The sequence below is a fragment of the Hesperophylax consimilis genome, chromosome 8 (assembly GCF_061612785.1).
Source record: "Hesperophylax consimilis isolate HC1 chromosome 8, BYU_Hcon_1.0, whole genome shotgun sequence".
NCBI classification, from domain to species: Eukaryota; Metazoa; Arthropoda; class Insecta; order Trichoptera; family Limnephilidae; genus Hesperophylax; species Hesperophylax consimilis.
The window spans coordinates 14,884,951-14,901,959 of record NC_142843.1 but is presented as its reverse complement, the minus strand read 5'-3'; the positions used below and the strand labels follow the sequence as shown (position 1 = coordinate 14,901,959).

The window sequence follows — 17,009 nt, the reverse complement described above, 5'->3', positions numbered from 1 at the left end:
AGCACTAATTGCTATTACAATTAAATTCAATTTGCATTATCTTCTTGACTTTACCCTGTGATGGTAAAGTTTAATTCATTTATGTCTTGAACTAAAAGTAATCACTGATTTTAGTCGTGAACTCTGATAAGTTATTTTGGAAGTATCTAGCGATCAGGAAAAATAACTTCCTAGGTCATAAGCATTAATTTACCTTCTGGCCCAAACTTATATTATATAGACAATATCACAACCGTTAATTTTAGTTTCTTAATTTTTTTTTTTATGTGATGCCTCACAAAAGCGCCCTTAAGTGTTTGGTCCGTACCCTGTCTACGTTACCCTGTGACGTAGGGGAGTTATGTCGCCACCTGGTTAGGCAGTGTTGCGAGGCAGGTTAAGGTAGGGGTTTTTGGAAGGAATTTATTAAAGCAGTCTTGAAGACGCCCAGATCGTATGAAGGAGGAAAAATAGATGCCGGTGGTTCATTCCATATACAAGCCGTCTTACACAAATACGGGTCGAAGAAGGGACCCGTTTTCATGAAGCCAACGTCAACTGCGAACGGGTGTTCCGCTCGTGTGAGGAACTTGGAATTTGAAGTTGAACCTGAAATTTGTACCCGGAAGTTGAACCCGTAAGTTGAAACCGGAAGTTGAACCCGAAACAGCTGAACACCCGTACGCACTTCGAGAATCACGCTTGTGCACTGGTGCACTGGGGATCAATGTTGCGAGCTCTTTAGAGCAGGCTGCATAATAGACTCAGTATGCCCACATTGCATCTGTTCATTAGAGATGGCAATTGGTCTGTTAACAATGGATTGTCAATCTGAATGAGTCCTTCTTAGGGATTGGGTGGACGGTCGCCTTTTTTCAAAGATCTGGCACCTTTCTTCTTTTGAGTGAGAGGTTAAATAATTTTGAGAGCACCGGAATTAATTCTGCAGAACACCTCTTAATGACAGAAGCAGGTATTTTTTCGTCCCGCTGGCTTTGTAGATTTTCAACTCGTTCAAGACACGGAGAACCTCCTTGTTTCGGATCTTTGGTTCCTTCATTTGGGAACTGCAGTGCGGAATGAAAGGGGGAGACTCTCCGTTATCTTGAATAGCCGAGTTTTCCGCGAAATTTTTTCCTAATATCTCAGGTTTCTCGCGGGCCGAGTTAGCCATTCGACCATCGGGCTTGGTCGGAGGTGGAAAAGTGGTTCTGGTACATTATTTATTCACAGATTCCTGCAAAATTCACCAAAATACTCTTAATTTCAATCCAATCCAAATAAGTGAATGATAATTATAAATGATAACCTTAAATTCTTGGCCCCTCCACGCCCGTAGAGGAACACATCCCTCGGTGCCGTGAACCTCTGGGGAGGTTCAGCGGTGGCATCTGTTGAGCGACTGAAGAAGCGACGCGAGCAGATACCTGAACCATACGACTCTCCATCTTGCTGTAGGTCCACAAACTCATACAAAGCTTTGAACGTTACAGGCCTGAAAAGAAAACCAGCAATTGTATATAGTTTGCTGATTGATTTTAATAGGTATTAATCTTTATAACTGTTATTATAATATTTCAATTGCATAAGCTATTACTTGCTTTGTTAAGTATTTTACCAGGTAGATTATTAATCTCTTGAAAATGTTACTGCTGAGAGTGCTGAGATCAACCTCTATGAGTAAAAAACAAAGTAAATATTTGATTTACCTAAAATTACATAATAAATAATAACAGAAGAAGTGTCTTGTGGGCGTGTTTCGTGATCCAAAATTTGCCTGCGAGTTTCTCAAAGAGATATTTTCTTTTTTGATAAAAAGTTTACGGTTACTAAGAAAATACAAGAATATCGATAATGTCTAATTTGAACGGTTCCATGATAACTCAACACAGTGACAATTCAACACACTTTTAAAAAGTGATATAAAGTAATTAGAAACGATGAAATTTTTTTTTTTAACCTAACCTAACCTAACCTAACCTAACCCACTTAACACAGTTAATAAAGTTTTTGTTTCATCACTTTCCATGACTTTATATAACTTTTTAAAGATGTGATGAATTATCATTGTGATGATTTATCCGGTCACCATTTGAACAATACAGCTTTTGAAGAATTTTATGGCTTAAATAGGCATTAAAAAGGCTCGAAAATACACTAACCACCAAAAATGCTCATATTTGCATTGCATCATTTGCAAATATGCAAATCCATACAATCCAATGTCTAGTAATAAATTAATTGACCTAACAACATAGGTAATAAGGTAGAGAATAAAGAAGAACGTAGGTATTGATTATTAAGTTTAACATACTTAAGTGCAGTAGAATCAGCTAGTCTCAACTCCAGGGTCAAGCTATCTCCGGTTGAAAGGAAACTCTCAGCAAGGGCGCACGGACGAGGCAACCTCGGTGCAGTCGTAACTCCTTGAACTCCTCGTCCTTCCATCGACAGCCTCACGTCTATACCCCGTCCTTTCATCGTGTAGTCATTCATACCATCATGTCCATTATATGGAGAATTATCAAGAGAAGAACCTCTCCGATCAAACTGATTCGAAGTCCCGTAAGAGCTTTGAGAGTTGTCGATGGCATAGCCATGTCTTTCATGGGTTTTGTAGTTGTTGTTTCTGTCCAGGTAGACGTTGTCCAATCTGCGCTTGTTGGAGGGGTGGGTGGAGGGGGTGCCGTGGGCCCCCAGGAGGGTGTGGTCGCAGGAGCGGGGCACCCGGTCTCGGCAGTACCGAGCGAGGATTGTGGCATTTCCTGGGGGCTTGCCGACTGTGACAGGCTGGTCGAGGCTGCCGGTTCTGACGGCTTTCCATTTTTCACGATCGCTGTAATATGAAAATTGTTTTTGAGTGTTTTATGATCAACATACTTTTCAGAGGCCAGGGAATCATTCCACAGCCGAGCTTTTGAACTCAAATGCGAGTTGTAGAAACGTCCCGCTCTCAAGTGACAAATGTCCAGAGATGTGCAAAATGGGTACCCAAAACCATTTGAAATGCAAAATGGAAATGGGTCAAAACTTTTCCATTTGAAAATGCAAAATGCAAAATACCTATTTTCAAAATGCATTGAAAATGCAAAATGGTTTCTCAGGTCAAACAATTAAAATAATTATACCTAAAATCCTTAAACAATTTTGTCATTTAATAATGGACATCAATGTAGAACAAACATATTACATGATGGTAAATCCAAAAACACCACGACTACAGATTATGAAACCATGTTGACTAATGTTGCCAAAGTAAAAACATAGAAACTGCTATCTAACATTTAATATTACAGCGTCATGGCCCCATGTTCAGTAATTTTTGTAATGGTATCACTCAATTGCCAGGACTCCTACCAGGGAGCAACTTGACAAATGTAAATTATCTCTCATAGCGAGGTTGAGGACCGACTGATATTTGGGGCTTATGAAAAAAGATGAGTGGAGATAGTAGGAAGAATGTTGCAAAAAAGAATTTAAAATGGAAAATGCATCGACAAAAGCATTTAAAATGCAAAATGCAAAATGGTTTTTAGAAAAGCATTTAAAATGCAAAATGGAAAATACCCATTTTGCATTTCCATTTGAAATGGATTTATTTGAAATAAAGCACATCTCTGCAAATGTCAACTGTGTACAAATGTTGGGTGCAAATTTGGCGCATTTCCCGACTGTGGACCGGTGCCGAAGGAATCAATGACGCTAGTCACTCGGAGCATTTTCCATTGAAATACCTGTAGAACAAGGACAGCATTCCCACCAGATGCCGGTATTCTAAAGAGTGCAATCCATGTATCAAACGCACCGTCCGTTTCTGCATAGAGTCAAGGATTCAATTCTGACAGGTAATTGAACTTTTATTTGATTTTTAGGATATTTGGATAATTCAATTTAGACGGATTTTTCAATCAGGGAGTTAACACAACTATTTACAGCTAGCATTCTAGTTTTCATTATGACCATTGCAGTTTAACTACCAAAAATAAGACGCCATATTGTTTGTTCCCCAATTGAAGCCGGGAGTAGATAGTAATACTATATAATATATTAGCGCTGTTTACTACTACCTAGCAAATGTATTTAGCCCCTTGTACGTTGGCCCAACGTGTACAGAGCGATTTGGCGGTTGCATGCGTTGGACGACAACGTTGGCCGTCAACCCAATTATTGTCAGTATTTGTGCACACATCAAAGGATCTTGGGGGCAACTCGCAATAGGGCATTCACATGTTGGCGTGGTCCTCAGTTCTCGATGCATTGGGCCAACGTATACAAGGGGCTTTAGAATTGACGATATTTCTAGCTAGTAATTAATATCGACCAGGCAAAACGTAATGCCAACTTACACCTAAAATCATGGTATTTTATTATATTTGAATACTTACACAAATGTAATTAAATAAAATAATACAAATAAATAATTCAAAAAAATATAAAATCTTCATTATTTTATTTTATTTTTTTATGACCTGAAAGCTGCTTTCGGGTTTTTGAAAACTTCTTATTTGTATTCATAATAATTATATCAACAAAATATTGATTACATTTAGATACAAAGTTATTTAGACGTGCTCGAATAAAATCCATTTACTTTACCCAAAAATCCAATATAGGATGTCCCAATAAATCTATCATTTCTGTTTAAAATATGTATTGAAAGATAAGAAAGGATGTATCGGGTTGGAATAAGATATTGTAATGCAATTTCGATGTTCACCGCCTTTATTCAAAGGTTTCCAAAAAAAATCATGGGAAACGGGAACAACAGCCAGAAGATAATGGTATTCATGTGCCTTGAGCACGGAAGATGAATCTTTAAAAATACCCCTCGAAATGGATGCTGCATGGATTCTTTTAGAATATTTATCCGCTCGTGTCGGCATATTTGATTCAGCAAGGGCACCGAGAGAATACACGGTGTGATAATGAAGGGCAGGGGGAGGGTTGAGCTGGAGGCTCGCACGCAACACTACCCTTTACAATATTCATAAAAAGCAACCTCTATTCGGGAGGGTATTATTAAAAAGCCTCTGATTTTTAAAATGTGTGGCTGCTAACCTAAATCAATAACAAAATGGCAGATATTTTACACGAGGGGTTTTTTTGGAGTTAATTAAATTGTGTAATTAATATAATATCAATATTTGATTAAAATACACCACCCACAGCAAACTCTGGGTATCAGAAATCGATTGAATGGAAGATACCCTTAGGACGGTTATTTCCCAGAATTTGAATAAATAATCAAATTTCATGGTTGATTGAAGTTTTGTGAAGTTATAGGGTTGCACATGAATATTCACCTACCTAATATATAAATTCCCTAAAGTCGGGAATTTATTTATTTTTATTAATAAAGTTACTGTATATGAGGTTGTACCTATTGTATATAAGAGTTAATAGAGACAGTAAAATTATTTTTTTGGGTAACTCCAACAACGTCAACGTTATGAGCTTTCGAAGTAAAATATATAACTTATATAAACATATAACTTGGGTAAAATATATATCAATTCATAATTAGAATGGCAATACTGCTGTGCCGTCATTGTATGTATGTGGCGCAAATATTAACACTGACGGCTTATATCTTCGATATCTTAGAGGCGGTACCTACTACAGGGTTTTCCAATAAGAGGTGTTATTTTGAAAAGCCCGCTATTTCGGTAGATGTTACTTTTGAAGCTGTCATTTTTTGACATTTGACAAGTAGAAACTACCCCATTAATAAAAATGGAACGATACACGCTTCAACAACGCATTTAAATTATTAAAGTTAACTTGAATGCAAATCATTTTGAGTGATGAGGCCCATTTCCACCTCGGTGGCTTCGTCAACAAGCAAAATTGTCACATCTGGGGCTCGAAAAACCCAAGAGTTATTGTTGAAAAGTCTCTTTATCCTCAAAGTGTGACTGTTTGGTGCGATTTGTGGTCCGGTGGAGTCATTGGACCTTACTTTTTTCAAAAATGAGGCTGGAGCAACAGTTACGGTGAATGGATTGCGGTATTGAGAGATGATTAATGATTTTTTACGGCCGGAATTGAATGGTAATGATCTGGACAACGTTTACTTTCTACAAGACGGCGCTACGTGCCACACAAGCAACGAAACGATTGATCTTTTACGATTGAATATCAAAATAACACCTCTTATTGGAGAACCCTGTATTAGGTATTTTCCAAAAATTCTCAAAGCTATGTCCTAAGCATACTCTAATTAAAACGATTCGTTTGTTAACAACATGAAATTTCGTTGTAGGAAACAACCTCTTCGGGATTTCACCTTTTAGATGAAAATTCCCGTTTCGGAATATTCCCTAAAAATTAATTTCCGGAAATTTACCCATCATTATATAGCGTGGTGTCTACTCGATCGCTCTCTTTTCAACCCAACACTTCAGTAGAATAAACGTTATCGCTCGTGATATCTTGTATTACTTTTATCGCGTATTACAATAAAGCTGTTGAACAGCAGACTCTTAATAATTCCTACACTCTACCTTTAAATAATACTTACCAAAATATATCGCTGCATCCCGGCGCGATCCTGAGCGGCCCATCCCACACATTGAGATGACTGGCACAGATCTCCTCTTCGGGCAGCTGCGGCCCTATTGCGGAAGTGACGTGGAACTTTAGTACAGACATCCACACACGGAACCTGGGCGGCGGGTAGGTGAAGCCCGACCTGCGCCAGGGGTAGGGCGCTAGGGGGCGCAGGGGGCCCGGTGAGGAGGGCACAGAGGTATCGATGCCCTGCAGGTGATACAGGCAGGTGGTATTTGGGGTGAGCGAGTGCTGGGGGCTCTCCAGAACCCCCTTGCCGGTGCCGCGCAGCCAAAACTCGCAGGCACGCTTGTTGCGCGCGTAAGTTGGGCTCTGTTGATCCACGAATTTAACCTGAAAAGATCATACTCGTTATAAGAAATACGAATACATAATTCCAGATATAATCAGGAAGGTAGTTTCCACCCAATTACAGCAAACGTATTCTGTATTTTGTTTTTAAAACATTAACTTAAATCTGGAGGTCTCCAGGGAAATCATTTCACTCTGTGCTTATGACTTCATTGGGCATGCAGTGTGGAGTAATCTCGGCCTTATTGCACAGTGATTAAATGATTCAATAAGGATATTAACGGAAAGTGGAACAAAAATTCAGTTCGCGCTCTTACTTGCAGGAAGTGGAACAATAACTTACCGAAAATCAAAATAGGCATACCCAAAGTGTCTGTCTACCCTTTTTGATAGTGAAAGGCATTTTTACATTGATCTCGATATGATATTTTTACATTTTCGCTTATTATCGCTACAACATATAACAATAAATAAATAAACATGTCAAGCTCTCACTGACGGCAACGGTACATGATCACGCATTTTTGGATCGCTGATTGTAATAAACTTTGTTATAATTTTTTATTTTATTTTATTTTTTGTGCATTACAGATTGATGTAATATTATTACAATACACATGAAATATACAAAGCTTTAAATGAAACATTTTACAATAACCGATATTTTAGAGTTCTTGCCTAAAATAACTTTTTATTTATTTATTTATTTATTTTAATATCAACGGTATAAAATATACCATATACAGTAAATTATATTATAAAAATATTATTATTAATATTCTTCTAGGCCAATGTTGAAAACGTCAAGAGATCTAGAGGTATCATTTAGCAGCACCATACCTCTTGTCATGCTTTGCTAGGCCAGAACGTCCGTTCTGCCGTGTGGAATACAAAGCAAGTCGTGGCGTCGACCCTGACGGTAGTTGTTCGGTACAAACAATGTATAGCATTCCAAGAGGTATGGGCTGTCAATGTAATAGTTCATCTTTAATTAAGGGTCCCATTTCTCCTAGATTGGAGACCTTCGTAGTGCGTTTCGGAGAGCAAATCTATGTAATGCATAAATCGTGGATATTCACCATGCGTTCTCATATAAAGATATCTTAGAAATTTTTTTATTATGGAATTTGAAGGCAATCGTGGCAATAATTTATAAAAGACCACCTTTTGATAGACGAGAATACACTACTTTTACATCACTATACTACCGCATCACAAACCGCACCGTAGACCGCACCGCAAACCGCACGTTTGTGATAATCGCACACAAGGGAAATGTCTTCATAATATAAGGGAAACAAAGATTTTTATGACATCTCAGTCACGGTAAAGTTAATGGAAATTAATATTTTTAAATCCATAGTCTTGCCTGTGTTACTCACCCTAATTATCTTTATATCATATCAATATAGAATATTGCAAACTACCAAGTTCTCGTTAAAATGTTGTATCTCCAATTTAGGTCGAAAATGAGTTAGGTACTGAAATGTATCACATATATAAATATTGCTTCTCCTAAACTTATCGGCCCATAGATATAAACATTCTGTAAATCCTTTAAGCAAATTTTTAATGAGACAGATTAGTCCAGTCAGTGGGGGATAAAAAAGGGCTCCACCTTGCAAAAGGTTAGGTAGTAGCGATTTTCACATATGTTGTTAAGATTGGGACTCTAAAGAAAAAAAAAAGTTTTCGACCTTGGGGGGGTCGAGCTCGACCCGCCATCTTGGATTGAAGGTGCCAAAATTTGTTTTTTTCAAAATAATTATTAAGTGGTTGATTTTACAACCAAATTGTTGAAAGCAAACTTAAAGACAACTAAATTACCTACATTTTTTGTAGAAAGTTTTTTTTGTAAGTCTAATAAGTAACGAGTTACAGCGGTTGAAAGAAGAAAATTTTGACAAAAAATTGTAAAACTCCAGTTTTCTTGATAAATTTTGTAGGAACATATTACACAATATCATTTTAACGTATTTCTACGTTACAATATACTTATATAGCATCATCCGTGTGCTCGATGACGTTGATTTGTTATAGTGGGATCCTAGTCTACAGCTGACTTGGCAACACTGATTGAGTCCTGGTTACAGGACGTTGCCTGGATGCCGTTGCTCGGTCACTCAGTTCATCATATGACGCTGTTTTCATTATTGGCGAAGACGTTGATCTCCTAGTTCTGCTGACAGCATTAGCACCACCCAAAAGTAGTATATATCTTCGCAAACCCGGGAGAGGCAAAACATTTGAAAGACTGTATTCCGCGAATAGTGTGAAATACAAAGAGGCGGCTGAGAATATTCTGTTTCTTCATGCCTTTAGCGGCTGCGATACAACATCGTCCTTCTTCAACCAAGGAAAAACAAAATTTTGTTCGCTTGTGCAAAACGACACAAGACTCAATGCCATGATAGTAATCTTCAAACAACATGATGCAACACCAGAAGACATAGCAGTTGCAGGAACACGCTTTCTTGTTGCTTTGTACGGGGGTGACATGGATAAGGAAACCTTGGAAGAAGTCCGCTACAAACGTTTCGCAAAGTCGACAACAAAAAGCAAATTCGATCTTGCCTCTTTGCCACCAACGAACGACGCTGCACGGTACCATGCATTTAGAACGTACCATCAAGTCCAAAAATGGTATGGAATCCAAAAAAATCCAGAAAACTGGGGCTGGAAACGTGACACCAACGGGCTTGTTCCAGCAAGAATGACAAAGAAACCAGCACCCGAGACTTTATTAAAATTTATTTCATGCAATTGTAAAAAAGGATGCGGCGTTGCATGTAGCTGCAGGAAAGCTGGATTGAAGTGTTCTATTGTATGTGGGTGCTGTAATGGTCAAACATGCCGAAATTCGCCAGAGGTTCACATCGATGTCGATGACGAAGAAGAAGAGATTTTGTCAATGGAAGCCCAGAATCTCAGTATCACAGGCAATGAGTTAGATGATGACATTGATGACGAAGACTGTTATTAAGTAACATAATTTATAGTAACATAATTCATTCAAATGTAACATAATTTCGAAATCTACCATCGCTGGTATATCTTTGGAGTAGACCTACTGGGGATACCACAATAAAAAAAATGCGAAAAAATCACCAAGTTGGGAATTTCATCATTTTTTAGAAAAATATTCACATTTCCGCCACTGTAACTCGTTACCTATTAGTCTAACAAAAAAAAACTCTAATCAAAAAATGTAGGTAATTTAGTTGTCTTTAAGTTTGCCTTTAACAATGTGGTTGTAAAAACGACCACTTCACAATTATTATGAAAAAAACAAATTTTGGCACCTTCAATCCAAGATGGCGGGTCGAGCTCGACCCTCCCAAGGTCGAAAACTTTTTTTTTTCCTTAGAGTCCCAATCTTAACAACATATATCAAAATCGCTACTACCTAACCTTTTGCAAGGTAAAACTCCCCACTGACTGGACTAGATATTGTAACTCCTTAACAATAATATTTATTTTTATGCTAAACGAAAGTCCATGCCAAAATATTGTATTTACACCTGATACAGATTATAATATGAAACTAAAAACTTATTTTTACATCATAAAATCTGATGTCACAAGAATTGCAAACTTTTATTTTCAGTTTTATCACTATTCTAATTTATGGAGCTACAATATTTTTAAATACTGAAGACAATATTAGTGATTTTTTCAAACGAAAATCTGAAACAGAAAAATCAGAAAAGGAAACGGTCACATCTGGGACTCGAACCCAGGACCCTTGTCTTTCCGGGACAATGCTCTACCAACTGCGCTAATGGGACCCTATCCTATTCGGTCACTTTTTTTAACTGTATCATACTTCGAATAAGAACTACCAACGTTGTCTTCATTTTTTCACCGCACATTTTTATTGGCAACTATCTTTATGTATGATCGCAAGATTCAACCCGAACTAAATGCAATCCTAGACAGCGTCTTATAGATAAACCTATCTTATTGTTTTACTCAATAAGTTATTCCGAAAAATAATAATTCATTTTCTAGACTTGCAGAAAAAGTCAATAGATGTCGCACATTAAAAAATAAAAACAATAAGATAGGTTTATCTATAAGACGCTGTCTAGGATTGCATTTAGTTCGGGTTGAATCTTGCGATCATACATAAAGATAGTTGCCAATAAAAATGTGCGGTGAAAAAATGAAGACAACGTTGGTAGTTCTTATTCGAAGTATGATACAGTTAAAAAAAGTGACCGAATAGGATAGGGTCCCATTAGCGCAGTTGGTAGAGCATTGCCCCGGAAAGACAAGGGTCCTGGGTTCGAGTCCCAGATGTGACCGTTTCCTTTTCTGATTTTTCTGTTTCAGATTTTCGTTTGAAAAAATCACTAATATTGTCTTCAGTATTTAAATATTATAATTTGAGGTTTTACTCAATAAGTTATTCCGAAAAATAATAATACAATATTTTTACTCTAAGCCATCATTGTTATCCTTGTGAAAAATCACAAACAGAATTAATTTTAATCAATGATTATCATTTGTATGTACCGTAATCTAAAATGTACACGTTCTAAAAGTTGTGAAAAACTTCCCTTAAAATCTTAAAATAATTTTTAGAATTTTGTTAATATTACCCATCCCTTTACGTAAATTCGTTCGATTATTCGCGGAAACACTTTAATCTGATTACAGTAAATAATATAAAAGGTTCTACGTAAAGTTGTGGAGTTTGGTAAGTCGTTTCTGCCAACAAACTTCCAAACACTTGGTACATAAATACCGCTGGCTGCGAAGTTAAGAGTTGATGCGGAGAACGGATAATGTTTCTCGCGGAACATTAAATACAGAGGCTCAAATAACTTGGAACACAGAAACTACTGTAACTAGCATTTTTCAAAAGCATTGAGCGATATTTAGTAAATGTCAGAAACGTTAAATTTGAAATATATGGAATCGTTACAATTATTCTTAATTTAACTACTGAGAATATTACCAAACTCCAACGGTTGGATCAAAGAGACTAGAACTATGTAAAATTATAAATTAAGATTGAATTAAATAAATTTTCCGGCCTATGCAGTTTGTTGTATGGATTTTATAAAATTATACGCATTTTCCTTTGACGTTGCCAGCGTCTAGAGTTATTATTTGAAAAAAAAAAATATATGCACACTGCAATGCTGTCCGAAACGTTGGCTAAAGAGGGGGGTAGCGCAACACGGCATAATACCCCAAAAACAAATCACTATAACATTTTTATAATGTTTTTGAAAAAAATCTGTGGAGATTAGGCTTGTTTGTAAGCTGTAGATTGTAGGTACATGCGTAGTATATTTAGTAAAGGTTTTTCGTTGAAAAGAAATTTATTTCGGAAGAATACTTGAATTAATTTCCTTTATTGTATGGCACAAGTGACCTTTCCACTTTTGATTTTTATCAATTATTTATTGTTAATCATAATCGTTCCTCGAATTTTTCAGATGTTTTTAGAAAATAACATTTTGATCAACAGTGATTTGGATCGCATTGTGTGAGAGTCGGTTCAACGCCGATAGATAATAGTTATTTCCAGACAGGCCGCACAACACACTGAAGCCGCTCCCAACTAAATTAAAAATTAAGCAATTAAAATGGCTAAATAAAGTATTAGAAATCAATTGTGACTATTTCAGTATTTTCGAACCTTTCCATAAATATTCAAGTATTAATTGACTTACTTGCTAGTTGGGAGCAGATCATGTGCGTCTAGAGGCAACTAATAATGATAATGTTGAGTGAATAGATAATACACTAAAAATGCCTTCCGTGTAGACTTGAATGGAAACGAATTTCCCCACCGACTTGGTACCTTTCGGTTCTATCCCAATTAGCACGAGTTCTGTTTCTCTTATGCCTGACATCGTACATTGCCATTTCATTTGAATTTGATAATGATGATTTAACACAGTTTATAATAGGGAATTTAAGGCCCGAATGCCCAGACTTTTGGATCACAAAACACGCCCACATCACATTTTTTTGTGTTTTGTTTTAGTCTATGGTATGTACACCTACTAAAATATATAAGTTTGTTGAAATCTCACCTCGACTTCCAACTGAAACCCGTGCAGAGATTGTATAGGCGCTGGATGCAGAAACGTTCCATACGGCGAAGTTGTGAATTCAACCAACAACTCTGGTCCACTGGATACGGCTTCTGGGACAGCTTCTCCTCCCCCGCAAAACTTCAAGATAACTGGATCTCTCGTGGTGTACCCGTCATAAATAGTCACATAGTCCTGCACATCGTCACACTCCGTCCAAACCTTCAAAGTCCTCACATGGGTATTAGTCTGTTGTTGCTGCTGTTGATTTGGCGCATGTAAAGCAGACTGACTTCTAATTGAAATAAGTTGTCCTTTTTTCTGTTTTACCGTGATTAAGGCATGTTTTCCTGGAGGGACTTCGTGTTGTCTTACAGCGTAGTAGCAGGTCAGGTTTCTAGGGTATACTCCAGGAAAGTTTGGGGATTGGAGTCTGCAAATTTTGCGGTCGCAATCGCTGAAGATGCGGGAGCAGTAAGTGCCGGATATGAGATCTCCGAGGTAGTATTCTTGGCGAGGAGGTGGAAGTGGAGAATGATCCGTATCCTCGTAGTTGTCTTGCATCCTGGTGTAGTTGCCTTGCGGGGCGTAGGGTATGTTGTTATCTGTTATTTGAAAACAATAATAACGTCAACATATGACAAGCTAGGTTTTTACAGTCTGTTCAAAAGCTACATAGGTTATTAGATAGTTTGTCAGTTTGGCAAGTTATTGCTTTGGATTCAATAACAACGGGTGATCTAAATAAGGAATTTGTTAATTACGTGTAGGCAGTGGCGGCTCGTGACTTTTGGGGATACTATAGTGCTGATATTCCAAACAATGGCATAAATGATGATGCTGCATAAAAAAATTATTTTATTTTTTATTGAAAATTCGTTTTTCGTACGAAGATTTTCATGGTGTAGGTATTCATTGACAAAACAAATACAATATGAAAACTGCAAAAATGATGTGATTAGTAGTTACTGACATATGTGTGATGTGTAATAATTAAGGACATATTTAGTACCTATACTAAATGCCTTAGCTGACACCGCACAAAAAATAGTCACGCTACATTGTCAACTTATGCCCCTACATACAAAAATATCAACACGCCTCTCAAGTTACAGCTACATACAATCCCCATTTGCCGTCATTATCTTCATTCTTACCTCACTTTCATCTGTCAAATTGACATTCGTTAAAAAGACAGCATTTCGATAACAGCTCATAAAATTTTATTAATTATTAATTTGATTCAGTTTTATGGTGTGAATTATAAAGAACGCTTTTTTATATACCATTTTAGTAAAGAAACTTCATACCTTTCCTCCGCAACGCTCGTTGTATTCTACGTGTTCACAGATGGCGTTAATTAATTAATTTTGTTTAAATACGCTTTTGCAAGGTATTGCTTTACAGTATTAAGATAAATTATTTGTTTGCGCCCTCATATACGCAATATGAATATGAATAAATAGTTTTGTCCATATAAAAACTCAATTCTATCGAGAAAGGCATACAAATACAATATTGGATTGAATCATCGGTAAAATATTGTATTTGTGTGCCTTTCTCGAAAGAATTAAATCTTTAAACGAACAAAACTATTGATTCATATTCAAATTGTGTATATACGGGCGCAAACAAATGATTTGTCTTAATATTGTAAAGCAATACCTTGCAAAAGCGTATTTAAACAAAATTAATTAATTAACGCCATCTGTGAACACGTAGAATACAACGAGCGTTGCGTTTAACCTTAATAATTTTATTTGAACCTCATTTTTAATAGCTGAATAAAACTCAAATATTTAATACTCATTGCATACTTTGGCATATTACAAAAAAAATAACGAACAAAATGACACATCCCCCATACATACAAGCCTAGCTTTATTATGGTAGTTTATCTTAAGGCGATGCACTACGTCGTGTAATATTTTAAATTGAGCGGCTATCAATAAAAACCCTTACGTAGATGGCGATAAGGTTTAAATTCCCGCTTAACACCATCCGCCTGTTTTGATTTATGCAAGAAAAAAAAATTTGTGGATGTTCAGGCATAAATATTGATTTTTTTTCCGATTATTTTATAAATAATTTAATTTTCCACATTATACAATAAAATTATAACCGAAAATGGGTTCGTTAGTAGGAGATTTTGATCTTTAAAGCAGTTTTCATTGGCCTATACATTATTTTTTTCTGGGCTTATAAAATTATTTTATTATATTACTTATAAAAAATTCTCGATTATTTGAAAGGCCAAGATGTATTCTACTCGCAGTATTTAATTAAAGCATCTGAAACATTTCTAGGCGACCAAATTTTCAATCCAAAAACACATGATTTTGCATTACTACGTATGGCATCGCCTTAAGTATAACATTAGGTGAAATAATTACTATATTTTCTGTAAATTACGTAACATTTTTTTGTGAATAAATATTTAAATAAAAAAAATCATAACGTAAAATCTAACTTTTGTCGGTTAGGTTGTCCTTTCATTTTTCTCCTCAATTATGATATTATAATTTATGTCTGCTACGATTCGACTATTTTATATACAAGTAATACATATCTACACAAATAAGTAACAGTCACTATTTTTCAAGTTACATTTGCAGAGAAGTTTTGTTCACTTAAATACGCGAATGTGCTTAGAAAAGTTGCGATAGCAAATTCAAAAATTATAAACTAATAAAGTTATCAATTATTTCATTAATGATAAGTTTTACCCATCGGTTCCGCCCCGCCATACCGCACAGTGGCAAGCTCCCTCCTTAACACTTTGTACTCCATCCTGAAGTCAAAGTTGTACCCCGTCTGGTCCTTGGACAGCCTCAGTAGCTTGACGGTGAGCGTGATGGAGCGCGTCTCGCTGTAGTAAACGGCCGGGCCCCAGGATGTGCCACACCAGGAGCCGCCCACCAGCGGCCGCCCAAGCTCACCGATCTGAAGGGCGCCGTCGGGGCAGCCCTCGGCGGTGAAGGACACGAAACGGCCGAGGGTGAAGCTGTCGAGGGTCAGCTGGAACAAAATAAATTCAAATTATTTGATGATAATATATCATCATAAGATAATTGCATTGTAGAGAGAAGATATTTAACAGAGGCCTATGGTCAAAGCTAGATGCATGCAGAGAAATGAGTATTGCTTATCGAGTAAGAATCTCTTCAATAAATTCGTTATTCGATAATTCGATTAAAAAAGGGATTGCAAGACTTCAAACGAATCAAATAACAGGTTTCTTGATAAACTTTTGGTTCGTGTTATATCTAATCTACGTTCGTGATAATGTATTCAAAATTTACTAAAAGTTTACCAGAAAACCTGTTCATTCAAACCTGAAACAAATTCATCCAATAATTTGAAGAAATTCTCAATAAATAAGCAATACCCATTTTTTTCAGTTCAATATTGAGCAGTCACCCCATTTTACGGTATCTAAAATAAGCGATCGCCTCCATCAACTAATTACATCATTGAATGTCTCTCATTATATACCTATTGCGCTAATATAACCGTCAGAGATGTGCAAAATGGGTACCCAAAACCATTTGAAATGCAAAATGGAAATAGGTCAAAACTTTTCCATTTGAAAATGCAAAATGCAAAATAGTTTTTAGAAAAGCATTTCAAATGCAAAATGCAAAATACCTATTTTCAAAATGCATTGAAAATGCAAAATGGTTTCTGAGGTCAAACAATTAAAATAATTATAGAATTTTTAAACAATTTTGTCATTTAATAATAGACATCAATGTAGAAAAAACATATTACATGATGGTAAATCCAAAAACACCACGACTACAGATTATGAAACCACAACAAATTTGCGCGGGACTAATGTTGCCAACGTAAAAACATAGAAACTGCTAACATTTAATACTATGTATTACAGCGTCATGGCCCACAGCGGGCTGAAAATCGCCCTTCATAGACATAGAGACTTGAATTTTCAAGGGTATTTTTATGGCTAGAAATGGATTCTGCTGATCATTACTATGCTATAAAATTTCGTACGAAGCAATTGCGTGTACAAATGAAGGAGTTATAATTTTTTTAAGAAAAATTTGTATGGCACTGATATTAAAAATGAGGCTATCTCTGGAATCATAAGGTTGG

The 17,009-nt window shown here is 36.4% G+C and overlaps 1 protein-coding gene across 1 annotated transcript in view; it reads right to left on the bottom strand.

The window, feature by feature from the left end:
• LOC149421596 (uncharacterized) overlaps positions 1-17,009 on the bottom strand; it is a 228,157-nt gene that overhangs the window by 4,948 nt on the left and 206,200 nt on the right. Inside the window, exons 4-8 of the mRNA XM_089634449.1 lie at positions 15,620-15,911; positions 12,894-13,498; positions 6,500-6,882; positions 2,294-2,815; positions 1,289-1,474 (exon numbers count right to left, since the gene is read on the bottom strand). Coding sequence (XP_089490575.1) covers positions 1,289-1,474; positions 2,294-2,815; positions 6,500-6,882; positions 12,894-13,498; positions 15,620-15,911 — 1,988 coding nt within the window. The remainder of the gene's footprint in view (positions 1-1,288; positions 1,475-2,293; positions 2,816-6,499; positions 6,883-12,893; positions 13,499-15,619; positions 15,912-17,009) is intronic.